This window comes from Bemisia tabaci, chromosome 7 (genome assembly GCF_918797505.1).
Source record: "Bemisia tabaci chromosome 7, PGI_BMITA_v3".
NCBI lineage: Eukaryota > Metazoa > Arthropoda > Insecta > Hemiptera > Aleyrodidae > Bemisia > Bemisia tabaci.
In genome coordinates, this window is record NC_092799.1 from 24,866,001 (window position 1) to 24,883,026 (window position 17,026).

Genomic DNA, 17,026 nt, shown 5'->3' on the forward strand with positions numbered 1-17,026 from the left:
ATTGTAAGTGTGTTGTTTTTTCTCTGTAGGGAGTCAAGAAAAACAGAGGTATTTTTTAAGTGAATAATATTAGATCACGAAAACAAGTTTCTGAAAATGATTTTCTCATCTTGCTGAATTGTGAAAAGAGAATGGCCAGCTGAAATGCCCATTGAACCATCATTTTTTTTTTTTCTTAGTTTTAAAGAAGGTTTCCATTTCTATTTTCAGAGGAATTTTGTAATAAGCCACCAAAGAACATAGTGCGCAAGCTGCATGAATTGAACATTGATGCAAAATTCTTGTAAGTATAGTAATTGTTACTAAAAGTTAAAAAATAAAATACCAGAAAGATACCCATCAATTTATTGGTTTAGACAATGGAGATGAACCTTTCTAAGTACTTCTCAGATCAGAGACAAAGATATTAATTAAGTCATAGCCATTGGTATTGTTTTTGTAAAATAGACACTCTTATCACAGAGGAAAAACAAATCATGAGTCAAATTTCCTCATTAGAGATACCTTGTTTGGAGCAAAATCAGCTATGAACTTCAGGGAGACAACTGCATACAGGTTTTGGGTCTATTTGGACTCATCCTCAAAACAGCAAGATCTTTTAATTGTGACATGCAGCTCTTGCAGTCAAGCAGCTGTTGCAGCCCAACAGCAGATAATCAGGTGGCCTGATGCCCTGATGATGGATCCATATTGATTTGAAATGTTTCTGCAGTTGCCATCATGGTAATTGTTATGATTGTTGCTCCAAACAACATACTCTAAAAGAGTAAATCTTGCCCCATGTGAGTTTCTTTACGCTTCATCATGAGCATTTTTGTTCTACAGAAAATGGTAGCCATGGTTTGTTGTAATGTCAAGAAATAAGTGGAGAATCAATTTTACTACTAAGTCACATGAGCAAAATAGACTTGAGAAGAAAATTAAGTAACAAACTGTAAGTTTATGAGCCAAGAATAATAAACTGGAATGGAAATAGAAAAGTTTTACACAGTATTTAAAAATTGAGATGTTTCGAGGCACCGCTATCCTTTCTTTCCTCTTGCAGATCCTTCACAATGGGCCTGTTGCATGCAAGAGATACAGCCGTGCGAATAGACTTTCTAGAGGTTAAACGACACGAAAATTACGATGGTCACATTAAAAAAGTCTGAAATACACTCCTTACTGCGCAATTTGCGTTGTTAGGAACGCGCTTTTTCAAATTTCCCGCGTCTGGGGGCAGTTTTTTAACGGAAACAATTAACGGCAACTCGCGGCTATTTCCGGTCAACTAAAACTGACAACATAACCTAAAAATCGGAGCTCGTGATATCGTGAAATGAAATGTAGAAGGATTGCGTTGGATATTTAAAAGTTGATAGATTTGGTTACCGCATAAAGCGTATATGGACCACTATAAGAGATAACGCTGGGTTTGTAAACAAACTGAAGGAAAAAATAACAACAACGACTCGGCATCTTCCGGAAATCACCGAGCCCGCCGTTTGCTCGTTTCCGGTGATTAGAAAACTGCCCCCAGACGCGGGAAATTTGAAAAAGCGCGTTCCTAACAACGCAAATTGCGCAGTAAGGAGTGTATTTCAGACTTTTTTAATGTGACCATCGTAATTTTCGTGTCATTTAACCTCTAAAAAGTCTATTCGCGCGGCTGTATCTCTTGCATGCAACAGGCCCATTTATGAATAATCTTACTTGAGTAAACAATCATTTTTCAAACAATGGTTCAATAAATCATAGAATTGTTCACCCTTAGGGATAGGTGTGAGGTCCAATCATATAAACCCAAATCATTAACAAATAACCTATCCTTAACCGCAAATCATAAATACCGCTTCATGATGCTTTTTGGCTCGTTAACAAATTCCTACTTTTCTCATCTAGAGTTTATCATTTTACACAGGCCTACAGAACCAGTTCCTGATGTGGCAGACATTGTTATGGTGCCTTTGGAGGCGCGTATAAACAATGAGATGAAGAAAGTGTTTGGTTTTGGGCGCAACAAATCTGCTGCAAAGAAGGCTGCTGCCAAAATGATCACCAACATAGTGATTGCCAATTCCAATGCTTAGTAATGCTCTCCTCCTCCTTCCACTAATAACGACTCTATGGCAATTGGCCTCAAATATGTCTTTGGCCCGGGTGAAATATTAATTACCACTAATTTTAAATCTGTATCAAGAAATAATGTCAAGAAACATTAAAATAAGTCAAAGTTATCACAAGAACTACAACAAAGATCTACGACAAGAGAAAGGATTTAATCCTTTTGAATATTCTTCCAAAGAGTAAATTACATTCTTGTTTCAGAACTTTGTTGCCATCCCACCAAATAATTGTATATTTTTGCTCTATTCATTTCTTCCAGGAGCTTATCATAAATTAAATTTTATTTATGTATATTTAAGGCCCTTTGTGTTAAGTAATTTTGGGCTTTCAGTTTGTTTTATATCATCACCTTTTCTTCCCCTGTATTCTTCTGCATGTAGGTATGTTAAATTCAAATTAGTTTCTATTTTTGGTAATGAAAATTGCAACAAACTGTATTAGTTAAACCTTAAATTAGTTAAATCTTGCGAAGCCTTAGTATGAAAGATTTTCGTATTTGAATCCATGTTTGTTGAGCAAACGTGATACATCTAATGTAAATCATAAGCCTTTGTAAATTCCTACTCTGTGCTCCATACCATGTAATTACCCTGTTAACTATCCTACTTATGTTGTTTGTAATTAAGTCTCAGAAGGTGCTATTTGTTGAATGTTTTCATAGTTACTTTTATAAGTTACGAATCCCAGACTTTTTTTGAAAAAAAAAAAAATTAAAAAGCTGATAGAACTTGAGCTATTTTAGCAAGCTCAGAGTTTCCAAGTGAAACACGTTTTTTGCCCCTCTAAATTAACCTAGCATTCACGTCTCAGAAGAATCCTTCATCAGTATTCTCATTTATTCCCCCACTAACAAAACATTTCCAAAAAAAGATATTCCCAACAAATAGAAATAATACAAGACTTTCAACTTATACCAATCAAAAATCCTTGTCGATTGTAATTCTTTCAAACAGATTAGAAGAATGTGATCTTTTAGTCCATTTGAAAATCTATTTCAGTATAATCCATGGAAGAGGGAAAGAGATTTTTCATTTTTACATCGCAGTCTAGTATATTATTAATTGTAATTCAATGCATTCACCTTTTGCTACTAATATTTTTATGCCTGAGGCTTTGTTAAACTTGGGTAAATTTACGATGCGCTTTTAAAAGTTTAAAGTTATGTTTGTATGGTCAGGCGTACTTCACTTCTCATTTTGAACTCTGCAATCCTGCATGTTTAGGTTGCATTGAAATGCATTTATTATTGCTCAAATATCTCTTTAATAAGTATTTTGTACGTATTTATTATTTATAATTTTTTATCTTATTTTTTTCATGTGCAAGGAAAGTAGTTAAATTAGTATTTTAAACTAAGTTCTAGCATTATTCTTTAAAGAGAAGTGGTAGCTACCTATTTGCTCTCTGATTGCCTTCTTTTCTTGCAGCAACTAAGGCATAGCCCTGTCTATCAAAACCTCAAGCTCTGAGCACGAGATGTAAATATAAATAGATAGAGTTAAGCAAAACAGTCACATCTGCATTGCAGTGTTTCGAAATCTCATCTCCTGTTGTAATTTTTTGTTAGGAGACTAACCAATGTCTCCACTCAAAAATAGTTGTAATTTTGCTCGCCTGTATGATGGTTATCTTCACGAATTTTTAAGTAAAAATGATGGTTGGTTTCCTTCCAAAAAATTAAAATAGATGAGATTTCAAAACACCGCAATTGGTAGATGTGGCTGTTTCGTTTAACTTAAGCAAAATGTTACCTAGTTATAAATTAATTTAGTAAACAAAGGAAAACAAAAAACAAAAAAATCAACCAATTTAACACATTACTATATTGGTAAAATACTAAATATTCTCCAAGAAGCAAAAAAGATACCCTCACACCAAACGCTCCAAGAACTAATTGTCTTATTACGTTGTACTGAGCTATTTGTTTTTATTTTATTACTGCTTTGTGATAGTTATTTATTTAAATCATTCTTGCTTATGTTTTTTATATTACTTTCTTTTTGTTGTAATTGAACAAATTTTTGTCATGAATAGTTGCTGTAGGCATCAATCCAGTCAAAGATACGAAATGACAGGATCGTCGAATGTGACGTTAAAAAAATCTCCCTGTATAAAATGCATAACAGCAAGGGAGTGATATTGTCTGAACCAAGATTTTTAATGTTTATGTAGCATATAATGAAATTTCTGCGTATTGTCACCTTCCCAGTGCCAAACACTGTTTGTACTTGGGTATTAAGTTGCCACATACATAAAACATATCTAACAACCAACCATACATACATTTGATCTCTCCTCTAAGGTGTCAATGGCTCAAATGTTAAAAGCACCAAAGAAACGTATCTACTAACCAACCATACATACATACATACATAAAAATCGCTTTCACAGCGCTCTGCGATGCCTAACCGCCACAGAACTCAGTCCTTCCACAACCTATCAGGGAGTTGGCACTCCCTCATTTCATTTAAAACCCCCTGTCGCCACCCTTTCACTTCGCGTCCTCTTTGTCTCCTCCCAGGAGAAACCCAATCCAGCCTTCTTCATTGGCAGCATCTCTTCAGTCATCCTGTTAACATGACCGTACCAGACAAGCTGTTTGGTTATGATGTAGAACATTACTTATTACAGGGTCATTCCATATAGAACCTACCAGCCATGCAACCGCCCGACTCGGATTTTGATGATAAATTTTTTTCTTGATCAGACCACCAAATAATGAACTTCTGCAAAATATTAGGTCTCAAATCGAAAAACTCACTGAGATATGAATTTTTGAAGTTTTGAGAATTTTCAAGAAAGTGACGTTTCGAACTTCCGAGAAAGAGAGGGTCATTTTCCCCAATAAAATTCACACCAGGCCCATTTTTAGTCGGATTGAAGTGAAAATTTGACACAATGTCAATGAAAGTATGTAGATTTGAGAAAAAAATGCATAAAATGTTCAACTTCACTCATTGAAGTGCTGTGGTTGATTGTTCGTTGTGATTTTGTCTGATTTTGGCGACAAAACCTTCCCCTCTTCAAATGCCCATAACTTTTGAGCTGCAAGTTATTTTTTGCTCCAATTTTTTTTAAAATGCTCCTAAGAGTATTAGGAAGACGCCTAAAGAACAATTCTGATGGCGTTTTGGGCTTTAGTATCTTTTTTTTTCACTTTTGTCCAAAAAAGGCCTAAAAAACTGAAAATAACACCAAAATTATTCCGATAGTCGACCATTACCCTGAAAAGTCAACTCAAAAATCGCTCATTTTTTGCCTGAATGGTCCTTACTGTGTGTACAATATGTTTGAAAAATAAAATCAATGGTATTTTGGGTTTAAATATCTTTTACATAGAGTTTTTGCCCAAAAAAGGCCCGCAAAACTGAAAAACGCTGAAATTACGCCAATTATTGGCCCTAACTTTGGAGTAGCAACTCAAAAATTGCTCACATTTTTACCTACTGAATGGTTCCAACTGCATATGAAATGCGTCTGGGGAATAAAAGTGAAGGTATGTTGGGTTTCCATAACCCTTCTCCCAACAATTTTACTCAAGAGAGGCTCGCTTAAATGAAAAAAGCGCTAGGAAAATCTCATTAACCGACCATTGCATTAAAAAAGCAATTAATTGGGGGCCCAGATTTTTCACCAAAAGACTCTTGTTGTATGGGAAGCACACTAACTTGACAAGTGAATATAGTGTATTCTTGGTTGTAGTAGTTTTCCCTTTCACTCCGATCTTTAAGATCGGTATTTAAAGGAGGGAAATAAAACTGCAGGTATCCCTTAACTGGTGGGCATCCCTATTCACATTTAAATGTGATTTACAGACTCCTGGATGACATCATTAAGAGGTTAATAACTTACAAATTTATTCTGACATTAAAAATCTAAGGTTTGCCCTTGATTCACTCAATATAGAACTTAGTTGCTTTTTCAAATCGAAGCATTAAATTTACTTCAAAAAAACTTTTGAATTTTCACGGACGCGGACGGGATACGTAAAAGAAATCTCAAAGTCGTTTTCTTCCTTCAATTTGGATAGAACAAGCCCAAAGAACCAATACCTATCATGCACACACGCAACATACGAATTTGTTGAGATTTCTAGCATAACTTTTTGGGTATAATGTTGTTCCTATTTCGAAAAGTGGAAAGTGAGAGACAAGTTCTCAGCACTGCTAACTCTATTGGTACCAAGAGAATGCTACTAATTGCAACCTACCAATTGGACCGCGTTAAACAGAAAGGAACCAAGCCACATCAGCTATTGCCAAATTTAACAGGGAAATTACATTTTTTACGAAAAAACGCCTGTGCAGATTTCTTTGCAAATTTTAAGGAATTTGCTTTGTATTATGGAAAAAATTCACTGAGATTTGCACAGAAATCCGCACAACCGTTTTCATGTAAAAAATTAAATCGCCCGATTAAATTTGGCAATAGCTGATGTGGCTTGGTTCCTTTCTGTTTAACGCGGTCCAATTGACGCAACTAAGTTCTGAATTGAGTGAATCAAGGGCAAACCTTACAGTACGTTTTTCTCCTCCCTTTAAGAGTGAAACCCTTGATTGAGATGTTGAGGAAATAAATAGGTAACTCAATTTTTCCAAACAAATAATTACAATACTTCAATTCTTGTCAGCATGAATAACCTTCCTCAATTTTTAACAATTTAATGTGATGATAATTCCTATTGGCACTTTTTATCTTGTCCTTACATTTTTACTGTCAGAATACATTTGTAAGTTATTAACCTCATAATGATGTCATCCAGGAGTCTGTAAATCACATTTAAATGTGAATAGGGATGCCCACCAGTTAAGGGATACCTGCAGTTTTATTTCCCTCCTTTAAATACCGATCTTAAAGATCGGAGTGAAAGGGAAAACTACTACAACCAAGAATACACTATATTCACTTGTCAAGTTAGTGTGCTTCCCATACAACAAGAGTCTTTTGGTGAAAAATCTGGGCCCCCAATTAATTGCTTTTTTAATGCAATGGTCGGTTAATGAGATTTTCCTAGCGCTTTTTTCATTTAAGCGAGCCTCTCTTGAGTAAAATTGTTGGGAGAAGGGTTATGGAAACCCAACATACCTTCACTTTTATTCCCCAGACGCATTTCATATGCAGTTGGAACCATTCAGTAGGTAAAAATGTGAGCAATTTTTGAGTTGCTACTCCAAAGTTAGGGCCAATAATTGGCGTAATTTCAGCGTTTTTCAGTTTTGCGGGCCTTTTTTGGGCAAAAACTCTATGTAAAAGATATTTAAACCCAAAATACCATTGATTTTATTTTTCAAACATATTGTACACACAGTAAGGACCATTCAGGCAAAAACTGAGCGATTTTTGAGTTGCTACTCCAAAGTTAGGGCCAATAATTGGCGTAATTTCAGCGTTTTTAGGTTTGCGGGCCTTTTTTGGGCAAAAACTCTATGTAAAAGATATTTAAACCCTAAATACCATTGATTTTATTTTTCAAACATATTGTACACACAGTAAGGACCATTCAGGCAAAAAATGAGCGATTTTTGAGTTGACTTTTCAGGGTAATGGTCGACTATCGGAATAATTTTGGTGTTATTTTCAGTTTTTTAGGCCTTTTTTGGACAAAAGTGAAAAAAAAAGATACTAAAGCCCAAAACGCCATCAGAATTGTTCTTTAGGCGTCTTCCTAATACTCTTAGGAGCATTTTAAAAAAAATTGGAGCAAAAAATAACTTGCAGCTCAAAAGTTATGGGCATTTGAAGAGGGGAAGGTTTTGTCGCCAAAATCAGACAAAATCACAACGAACAATCAACCACAGCACTTCAATGAGTGAAGTTGAACATTTTATGCATTTTTTTCTCAAATCTACATACTTTCATTGACATTGTGTCAAATTTTCACTTCAATCCGACTAAAAATGGGCCTGGTGTGAATTTTATTGGGGAAAATGACCCTCTCTTTCTCGGAAGTTCGAAACGTCACTTTCTTGAAAATTCTCAAAACTTCAAAAATTCATATCTCAGTGAGTTTTTCGATTTGAGACCTAATATTTTGCAGAAGTTCATTATTTGGTGGTCTGATCAAGAAAAAAATTTATCATCAAAATCCGAGTCGGGCGGTTGCATGGCTGGTAGGTTCTATATGGAATGACCCTACATATTTAAATAAATTACGACTAACGAAATTAAAACGAAAAACTTTTTCGCTTTTGTAGGCTGAACAAGAAGTGATAAAATTTTTTCAAAAAGTGTTCACTTGCCCGTCAAGTAATCATTATTGCGGACGCGTTTCGCTCTTGCCTGTGGAGCATTATCAGCGTGACTCACGCTGATGATGCTCCACGGGTGGGAGCAAAACGCGTCCACAATAATAATTAATTGACGTGCAAGTGAGTACATTTTAAAATTTTTAAATTTAAGCAATTACAATAAGACTTTACTGAAATGGATCAATATAACAAGCCAATTTGATAGATCGATTCTTTTTACAGTGCCTTCATTTAGCAAGTCTGATTCACAATAGGCTACCAGCAGCTTGTGCTCGTTTTACTACTCAACCAGATATCAATCTGCTGAAAGCACGGTTACAGTGATTATTTGATTTGAGTGGTGAATCATGGCATTGTAGTTTTGTGAAAAAACATCTTTTATTGCAATTTTTATTTTGCATACAATACAAATAAAAAATTAGTTATATTGTAATCTACCAAAAGACATTTCAACTGTCAACCAAATGTCAACCAAATGTATACAATACAAATAAAAAATTAGTTATATTGTAATCTACCAAAAGACATTTCAACTGTCAACCAAATGTCGATAATGTGAGGAGCTTGCAACAAGAAGAAGTTAACAAAAAGTTAGGCAACTCGAGCCATCTCTGGTCTCTCATTTCAGTCTGTAGGTAGGAATCTCCTAATGAGCAGAGTAACTATTTTTTTGTATACAAGGAAAATGCACTGATACCCTGTTGCAATTTAGTTTAATTGTATGTGATAAATAGATTCAGTGTTTTCGTCCAGTTTGTGCTGTAAAACAGCTTCAGTACCAGGAAATGAAGCAGTACTTACTTCAAGAAAACCGCTCCATTTAAAAACTGTTGTGAGTGGAAAACAAATTTTAATCTGCAAGAAGAAAATTGGCCAATATACTTTGAGACAATTTCTTTTTTTCTTATTCAGTGTATAATACTACGGATTTAAACAACTCCAAATAAAAAGTATCCTTCATTCATTCAGAGGATTTTAAAAGACCGTTTTGTGAAATTTGGGATTGCCTCTAGGAATAAGTCTACAAATAATTTAAAAGGAGGAAATGATTCAAAAGAAACTAAAATGAAATCTACTTGAAGTTGTCAGGAAAATTTCCGTTCATTTTGTCTACATTTATTTTTATATAAGCCTGATGCATGGTAACTCATAAAATTTGATACTTGTTCTCACTATTGCAAAGATGATCTTTATTTTTAATGCTCAGTTATTTTTTGTATTAAAATTGTTCACATTTTGAAAAGACCACAGTTGTTTTCAATTTATTCTATTTTCAATGGTGCCTGCTCATCATAAAGTCAATCGTAACTCTCCCAGAACTGGCATTAAACCTATACCAACTGCAAAATGTGATTGTCCCTAAGTATAGGAACTTCAAACCCCAAAAACTTAAAGATAACCAAAAACTCCCAATAATTTTGAACAAATCAGAGTTTTATGGTTTGAAGTTATAACAATTTAAGATTGATACTTCCAGAAAATAGTCGGTGAAACTAAAGAAATGTTTATCTCCTGAAGGATGTGTTTTAAAATCACCGCTCCCAGCTTCTTTCATAAAACAGGAACAAAGCAAGGCAATGCTTGAAATTTTCAAGGAATATTCTCACACATACAGAGGAAAAACCAGGGAATAAGTTTTCAAGAAATGACGTCAAGTACTTTTCTGTTTAAGAAATCAAGTATGGAAGGAAGTTTGCAACGTTGCAAACCAAGATACATGTTTGTGCAGTCCCATTATTGTTAGGAGAATGATCGAATATAGCAGTGTAGGTACGTTTTTATTCCCTCCATTACGGCGTCAACTTGTTTCTAGCAAAATATTACATAGAAGAAGATACTTAAAACTTAGATCCCCATGGCAGGCAAGAGCTCTATTAGGAGAAAAATAACACACTGAATGAACACCAGAGTAAATGATTCCATCCTGAAAAAAGTGCAGGCCACGAAGATTTTTAGAAAAATAAGTAAATTATTGTAACCATCAAGACCTTGACAGTGAGGGAAAAAGAGGAAGTGAGAAAATTACATGCCGGAAGGAAGACACAGGTCAATCCAATGAAAGCACAAAATACTGATTGCTAGTATTGATTGGAGCGGCTATGACACCATGCAGATGTGCAAGATTGGACTTGAAAATACATAATAGAATTTCGGAAGAACGGATAACGAAAAAAGGAAATTTGCTACTCAATCCCTAGTCAAAGCTGGCGGAACGTTCTGTACGACCTCTGTCAGAATCCGAGCACTGTAGTTTTGAGGAAAAACTTGATAAAAAACTTCCGGCGTTGCCAAATTTCCACTGATGAATCAGGAATTTTCTCAAAAACTTGTATATCGTTTTTTTCTTAAATTTACATAGAGTTCTGCTCGGGAATTTTCCTCACGCGTGTTGAAATTTCCAAGGAAAATATCCATAACTTTCCTCAAAAATAAATAATTGATCGGGGGAAATCTGGCAGCATTCGAGTGCTAATACTACGTTTTTTCTCAGCACGGCGGAGACGGAATGTCCCGGTCATAACAAAAAATACGAGAGGAAGCTCCAAAACGCGTGCTGTCGTAGTAAGGAAGAAAACGTCATTCGGGCATTTGAAGGTTGCCAAATTTCGTCCCGACAAAATTTTTATTTTCGAAAACAGTTAAGAATATTTTTCCACAAAAATTTCCGACGCCATAGCTTGAATTGTATAAGAATTATTTTGAAGACATCGCAAGAAAGTATACGCAAAAATTTTCAAGTAATTTTGATTTTCACAGGTGGAAGTTTGGCACCGTTTGGATGCGTATATGTTATTTCAACTTAGCGCGGCAGCATAGCCATCGACACCGGGGAGACAGATTACCGAACCCTCTCTGCACGCCCCATTATCAATTTTCGAACTACTGGAAATTGAATCATCAGAGTCCCCCCTCCCCCTTAATCTCTGGAGCGCAGGCTGTGCTCCTAGCATCCGTATTCCTTGCATACCCCCCATTAAAAACAAAAGAAGAGCCCTCAATGGGAGGAAAAAAAATTCAAAATATGGATATGATCTTGAACGCAGCGAAGCGCCTTTCTCGTGGCAGTAGTTTGTTTTCACAGTCCCACGGTGACACGTGTGGTCCTCGGAAAATCGAGGCGTTCATGTTCAAAATTCGACGTCGCGAGTGCACAGTATGGGTAGTTCTTCCGACATGGGGGAGGCATCGTGGATATTATTGCTGATCTTGGTTTGTGTGTCGACTGTTCCTGGATTATGCTATCGGATGCCCAATCTGACCATGGAGGCCAGGTATCCCTCCGGCTTCAGAGTTTTCATCCCAGGTACATTTCGCAGTTATTTTTTGGCGACTTTAACGCAGAGTAAAAAAGTAGAGAATGCATACTTACAGTATCTTTTCTTGATTTTTAACTCAATTAGTAAGAAATTGCACAATGTGCAACGTCGCGAATCGAGGGCCTTGTTCCTGTGTATGCCACTCACCTAGTCCTTGGAGACTTTAACGCAGGGTTATAAAAGTAGAGAATGCACAGCATGGCTTTTCTTTTTTCTTTAAACTGATGAAAAAATGAAAAATGTTGCGACTTCTCAATATGAGGTCCTTATTTTGCAGTATCTCATCAATGGGTATGTTTCGCAGTTATTTTTGGAGACTTCAACGCAAGGTATAAAAGTAGAGAGTGCATACCATGGCTTTTCTTTTTTATTTACCTACTGAACTGAAATAATCGAAAATTTTGCGATGTCTTAATTTGAGGCCCTTGTTTTGCACTATCTCATCAATGGGTATGTTTCGCGGTTATTTTTGGAGACTTCAACGCAGGGTATAAAAGTAGAGAATGCATACCATGGCTCTTCTTTTATTATTTAAATTGAAATAATCGAACATTTTGCGATGTCCTAATTTGAGGTCCTTATTTTGCAGTGTCTTATCAATAGATGTGTTTTTGCACAGTTATTTTTGGGAGACTTTAACGCACGGTTGATAAGTAGGGAATATATACCATGGGTTTTCTTTTTTATTTAAACTTAAATACATAATGGAATATTTTGCAAATATTTCGCAAAGACAAGAGCTTCCTCCAACTAAGGAGCGTGGAATGTAGTTTGACTGTATCTGGTTGTGGCTTTTCGCGCATTTTAGCGCAATATTTGTTTTCATGAGAGTTAAATAAGGATGAATTAAATCAAAACCCCACAGTAAGATATGATATTTTTAAAAACAAGTCAATAAAATTTCTGTCATCTGTAATACTTGATTCCGTTTAATTTTTCAGTGAGAATGGCTAAAACTTTCTCTCGAGACGTTCCAATTTTCAAAAATTTTCTGGGTGAGGCCCCCTGGACCCCCCTCTGCAGCCGGGAGAGTCCCCCCAGACCCCCTTTAGCCCAAGGTCCTAAATCCTCCTGCGCCTCCCCTTAGAAAATTCTTAGTGCCACCCGCGCATGGCAACGTTGCATTCTGAGGTCCTTGTTTTGCAGTATCTCATCAATGGGTATGTTTCGCTGTTATTTCTGGAGACTTCAACGCAGCGTAGAACAGTAGAGAATACATATCGTGGTTTTTCTTTTTTATGTAACGTGAAATAATAGAAAATTTTGCGACGTCGCAATTTGAGGTCCTCGTTTTGCAGTGTGCTATCGCAATGCATGCGTCAGGGATGGTAAGACCCGATTCTGTCACATTATGTTTTAAGATCCTTTCTCTCGCTATAATGGTCTCATTTCGAAAAATGAAAAAAGCTTTACGTATGTTTCATGCATAGATCAAAGAGGCATCGAGGAGTTTGGATTCAACGCTAACATTAACGAGCCGCTGGAGTCTTACGAGCCTGGCGAAATATCAGCAGAAGTCAAAGAGAAGACCGGTCGTTTCTGGATTTTCCAAGATGACGACGTCGGTCTGGAGCCGGGCGACGCTCTTTATTATTGGGCTTACGTTGTGTTCAGGGGTGTCGTCTATAAGAGAGTCCGCCAAAAATGGGTCTGCATAAGTAAGTCACCACATTAGCTTTCCTCCTCCTCCGTCTAACTCTTTCTGCCTCTTCTTTTTAACATTAGCCACGAAGGAATGTAGTTCAAAAGCAGAGTCCCAATTAAGTAGCAAAATATAATTTTTTTCTAGAAAAAAAAATATTAATACAATTTCTAGAAAAAACAAAGAAAATGAGAGTTATCCAGAAAGTAGAGAGAAAAAACATTGCGAGTCAAAAGTCTGACCAAAGAAAATAGATCTTCTAGGTACTTTCTGTCAACTTCCCATTTGGAAAAAAGATAGAAAATTTATTGAAAGTAGAATTATTTTCTAGCCAATTATTTCTTAAATGTTTTCTTTTAAGAAAATGCAAGGGAAAAATGTATTTTTCTTTTATATTTTCTTGTGTCTATTTTCTAGATCTACTTTTTACCTATTTTCTTTCAAGAAAATTGTTCTATCCAGAAAGTAGACATTTCCTTGATAAGCGCCACCTAGAAAGTAGATGACAATGCTACTGGTGTGGAGCGAGTCTTTTGAAGAAGTCGGACATAAAATTTTTGTCAAAAATTGTAAAATTTTACGTTTATCTCGTCACAATTTTAATTTTAAGGAGTGCTCTATACAGAAAGTTTTACGAGAAAACCAGTGAAACTACTTTAAAGACATCAAAATTTCATTTCAATAAAGATATACGCTTTCAAAGTTTTTAAATCATGTCCGACCTCTCCCACTGACTCGATCCATTGTGCGCCGGTGGCGCCCTGTCTAAATGGCATAGATTGCAATTAAATTGCATGGTCACAGGAAAATTTTTTAAATTGACGCCTTATTTATGATAGGATGCAACATTTTCAACGTAAAATTTTCAATTCAGTCGGTTGAAATTGCAGCTTTAACGTTTGATGCATGTTGCTCATGTTAGTAGAACAAAACCTTCTTCATTGTTCACTAGAAAAAATCGCAGTTTTAATTTTGCACTTCCGCAGATGTTGCACTAGAATGCTCTTAAATTGTTAAAATAATTTAAACTTGTTGAAATTTATCGAACTGAGGTTTTACCAATAATTGTAAATTGCCATTGCTTGCTGCCTGGGGGTGCCACTAAGCACCATAAACATTAGCGCTTGGGTGCATCTTTGAACGATCGAGGGGTGCCTATAGTATTGCATACTTGAAAAATGAAGGCGTTTTAGTTTTCATCGCAATATCGCACTAACTTGCGGTGATGCGCGCGCCCCGCACAAACTGTTCCAAATGCCAACTGCTGGCTAGCATAGCATAATGAGATTAATAATTGCAGTGATTTGCAGCTCTTCGAATACATTTTTTATATCATTAGTGCAGCAAACTAAGCATAAAATATTATCTGCTTTTATCCCCTACTTTTGAATTAAAATTTGTCAGTTTTTTGAGAGATAATAATTTAAAATTAAAAGAATCACTGGGTTGCAACCGCATCTATTTAAAATTTTAGAAAATTTCATCACCTTATTATTGACACCAAAATAATATTGACGGTAATGCTCCCAAACCACGTGTCCCAGTTTGCAACGTTGCAGACTTTCTGTTATAGGTACTTTATTTTTTAAACCTAGAACTACTTGACGCAAATTTTTATTATCTTCCGTGAACCTTTTTCTCTTTGAGAAGTAAATCCTGAAAAATTCAAGGTATGATGTGGATTTTTGTTCTTCTTGTGAAAAAATAAAGTAGGAGCGGACATTTTCAACACTTCAAACGACATGAGTGGTTTGGGAGTTTTACGGCCGATATAGTACAGCGGTTTTGCTCACAGTCTTTTCCACCAACTAGCCACTATGAGCCTGTTACAGGACAAATTCTCTGTATTGAAAATTAATATTTTCAATCCGTTTGCATTCAGTTCACTCTTTTGCATGTCTTTTTCGCAGACTTCGTACGAGAATTCTCGAATATCACCCTCCCGAGACGCCCTAATTCCCACCCGGGGAGACCGCCATTCCTGCACCCATTCGGACCTTTCTCGCCCCATCCGCCACCGGCAAATTTCACGACGCCTCCAACGTTACCCGCCATCCCGCTCTCAACGACGAAGCGCTCAGTCGACACGACCACCAGCCCTCCACCCCCTCCTTCACCGCAACCTACGACTCTCCCACCCAGAACCGCGCCACCGGAAACTCAACCACCCCCTACAACGAGGGCCCCCCAACCAGAAACCACAACCGCGCAACCGGAAACCACGACCGCGCAACCGGAAACAACGACCGCACCACCGGAAACTACGACCGCGCCACCGGAAACTACGACCGCGCCACCGGAAACGACAACTGCGCAGCCGGAAACCACGACCGCACAACCGGAAACTACGACCGCACAACCGGAAACTACTACTGCACAACCGGAAACGACAACTGCGCAGCCGGAAATAACGACTTTGCAATCGGAAACCACGACGACCGGAAATGAGGTAGCTACGACGTCACTTCCTGTTGCGACGCCGAACTTCTGCAACGAGAGCGTGCCGACGGATCCGACGGAGGATACTATATCGACGACGGTTTCGGACGCGACGGCGCGGCCTTTCGCGCCACCCGTCTACTGGCCAAGCAACAGAGAGGATTGTTTGAACGTCTGGTCGCCGACCTACCGGCCCTTCATGACCCGGCTCAAAATGACCAAGACTGTGATTCTCCTCGAGTGTCAAGTCATGAGTCAAAAGAGGAAGATGACTCGGGTCCGCTCTGAGCTTTTTAATCTGAGCAAATTCAACTATGAAGTTGAGGCAAGGCTGGAGGCGCTTGAGAAAAAAATCTACGGCCATCCCGAGGCCCAGCCCCTGCAGTTTGAAGATACCAAAAGATAAATGGGTCAATTTCTGCCGTGCTCAGAAGACACTGTATGAACAACCGGACGTTGCCAAATTTGTTCTTAGAAAATAGATTTTTCTTTGCCTTAAGAGAGGTTGCGAAAGAAGTAAGAGAAAAAAATATTCATAACTTTTCTTTGAAAATAAATACTTTAACGGAGGGAATTTGCAAATATTTGAATGATACGGATACGGCGCTCCCCCCCCCCCCCCCCCAGCATCCCCCCATTTATCCCAGCATTTATTCTCTCGAATCTGCACTTTCGAGTTGATCTTAGGCGCCCACATACAAAAAGTGTCTAGTTTAGTTTTCTTGCCTAGTTTCAGGTTTAGCCACAAATTATGAAACAGTCATAAAACAGGTCATCTATTGCAAAGTTATATACCATGGCTGTGATTTTGTCTGTCATTAATTGTTACCGTATTTATTATTAGTGAATAGAGAAATATTTAGAGATGGCGTGAATAACCGCAAAAATGGAAGGCATATGCAGTTTTTGTTTGAGCTGTTGTTATCTGAGAAAAACTATTATTAATTATTTAGCAACTGCTAAGTAGGTGGTCAATCCTGATCAACCCGTGAAATTGAGGTAGAAGGTAAAAGTACCTATATCATGCACGTGCGCACCTACAGGTTGTAAGATTGCAATGTTGCTATTCCAAAAACGTTGAGCTATTATTTTTTAGTAACAAGCTACTGTAAAAATTTATAGTATAATTTAATTATTTATTTCGTTAAAATTCTATTAAATAAAATGTTTTTTTCAAATGTTTTTTCTTGTACTTACCCAGGCGTACTTACTTATATGATAATCTAATTTCAAATTAAGTCTTTGCAATTATTGCAGAATATTAAAATTAAATT

The 17,026-nt window shown here is 36.9% G+C and overlaps 2 protein-coding genes across 5 annotated transcripts in view; both read left to right on the top strand.

Annotated features, from left to right (window-relative positions):
• Dcr-2 (Endoribonuclease Dcr-2) overlaps positions 1 to 9,600 on the top strand; it is a 47,783-nt gene extending 38,183 nt beyond the window's left edge. For all 4 annotated transcript variants that reach the window (XM_019044283.2, XM_019044284.2, XM_019044285.2 and 1 more), the window contains exons 27-28: positions 211 to 283; positions 1,901 to 9,600. In XM_019044283.2, coding sequence (XP_018899828.2) covers positions 211 to 283; positions 1,901 to 2,069 — 242 coding nt within the window. In that variant the 3' untranslated portion in view covers positions 2,070 to 9,600. The remainder of the gene's footprint in view (positions 1 to 210; positions 284 to 1,900) is intronic.
• Positions 9,601 to 9,838: 238 nt separating this feature from the next.
• On the top strand, positions 9,839 to 16,849 carry LOC109032229 (uncharacterized). The gene is made up of 3 exons (XM_019044248.2): positions 9,839 to 11,658; positions 13,102 to 13,329; positions 15,224 to 16,849. The coding sequence occupies exons 1-3, from the start codon at positions 11,511 to 11,513 to the stop codon at positions 16,156 to 16,158; spliced, it is 1,311 nt and encodes a 436-aa protein (XP_018899793.2). The 5' UTR covers positions 9,839 to 11,510; the 3' UTR covers positions 16,159 to 16,849.
• Positions 16,850 to 17,026: the final 177 nt, after the last annotated feature.

Coding starts and splice junctions, on each gene's coding strand:
- LOC109032229 (XM_019044248.2), top strand. CDS start 11,511: ATGGGTAGTTCTTCCGACATGGGGGAGGCATCGTGGATATTATTGCTG. Junction 11,659..13,101: donor CTTCAGAGTTTTCATCCCAG/GTACATTTCGCA, acceptor TTTCATGCATAG/ATCAAAGAGGCATCGAGGAG. Junction 13,330..15,223: donor CCAAAAATGGGTCTGCATAA/GTAAGTCACCAC, acceptor TCTTTTTCGCAG/ACTTCGTACGAGAATTCTCG.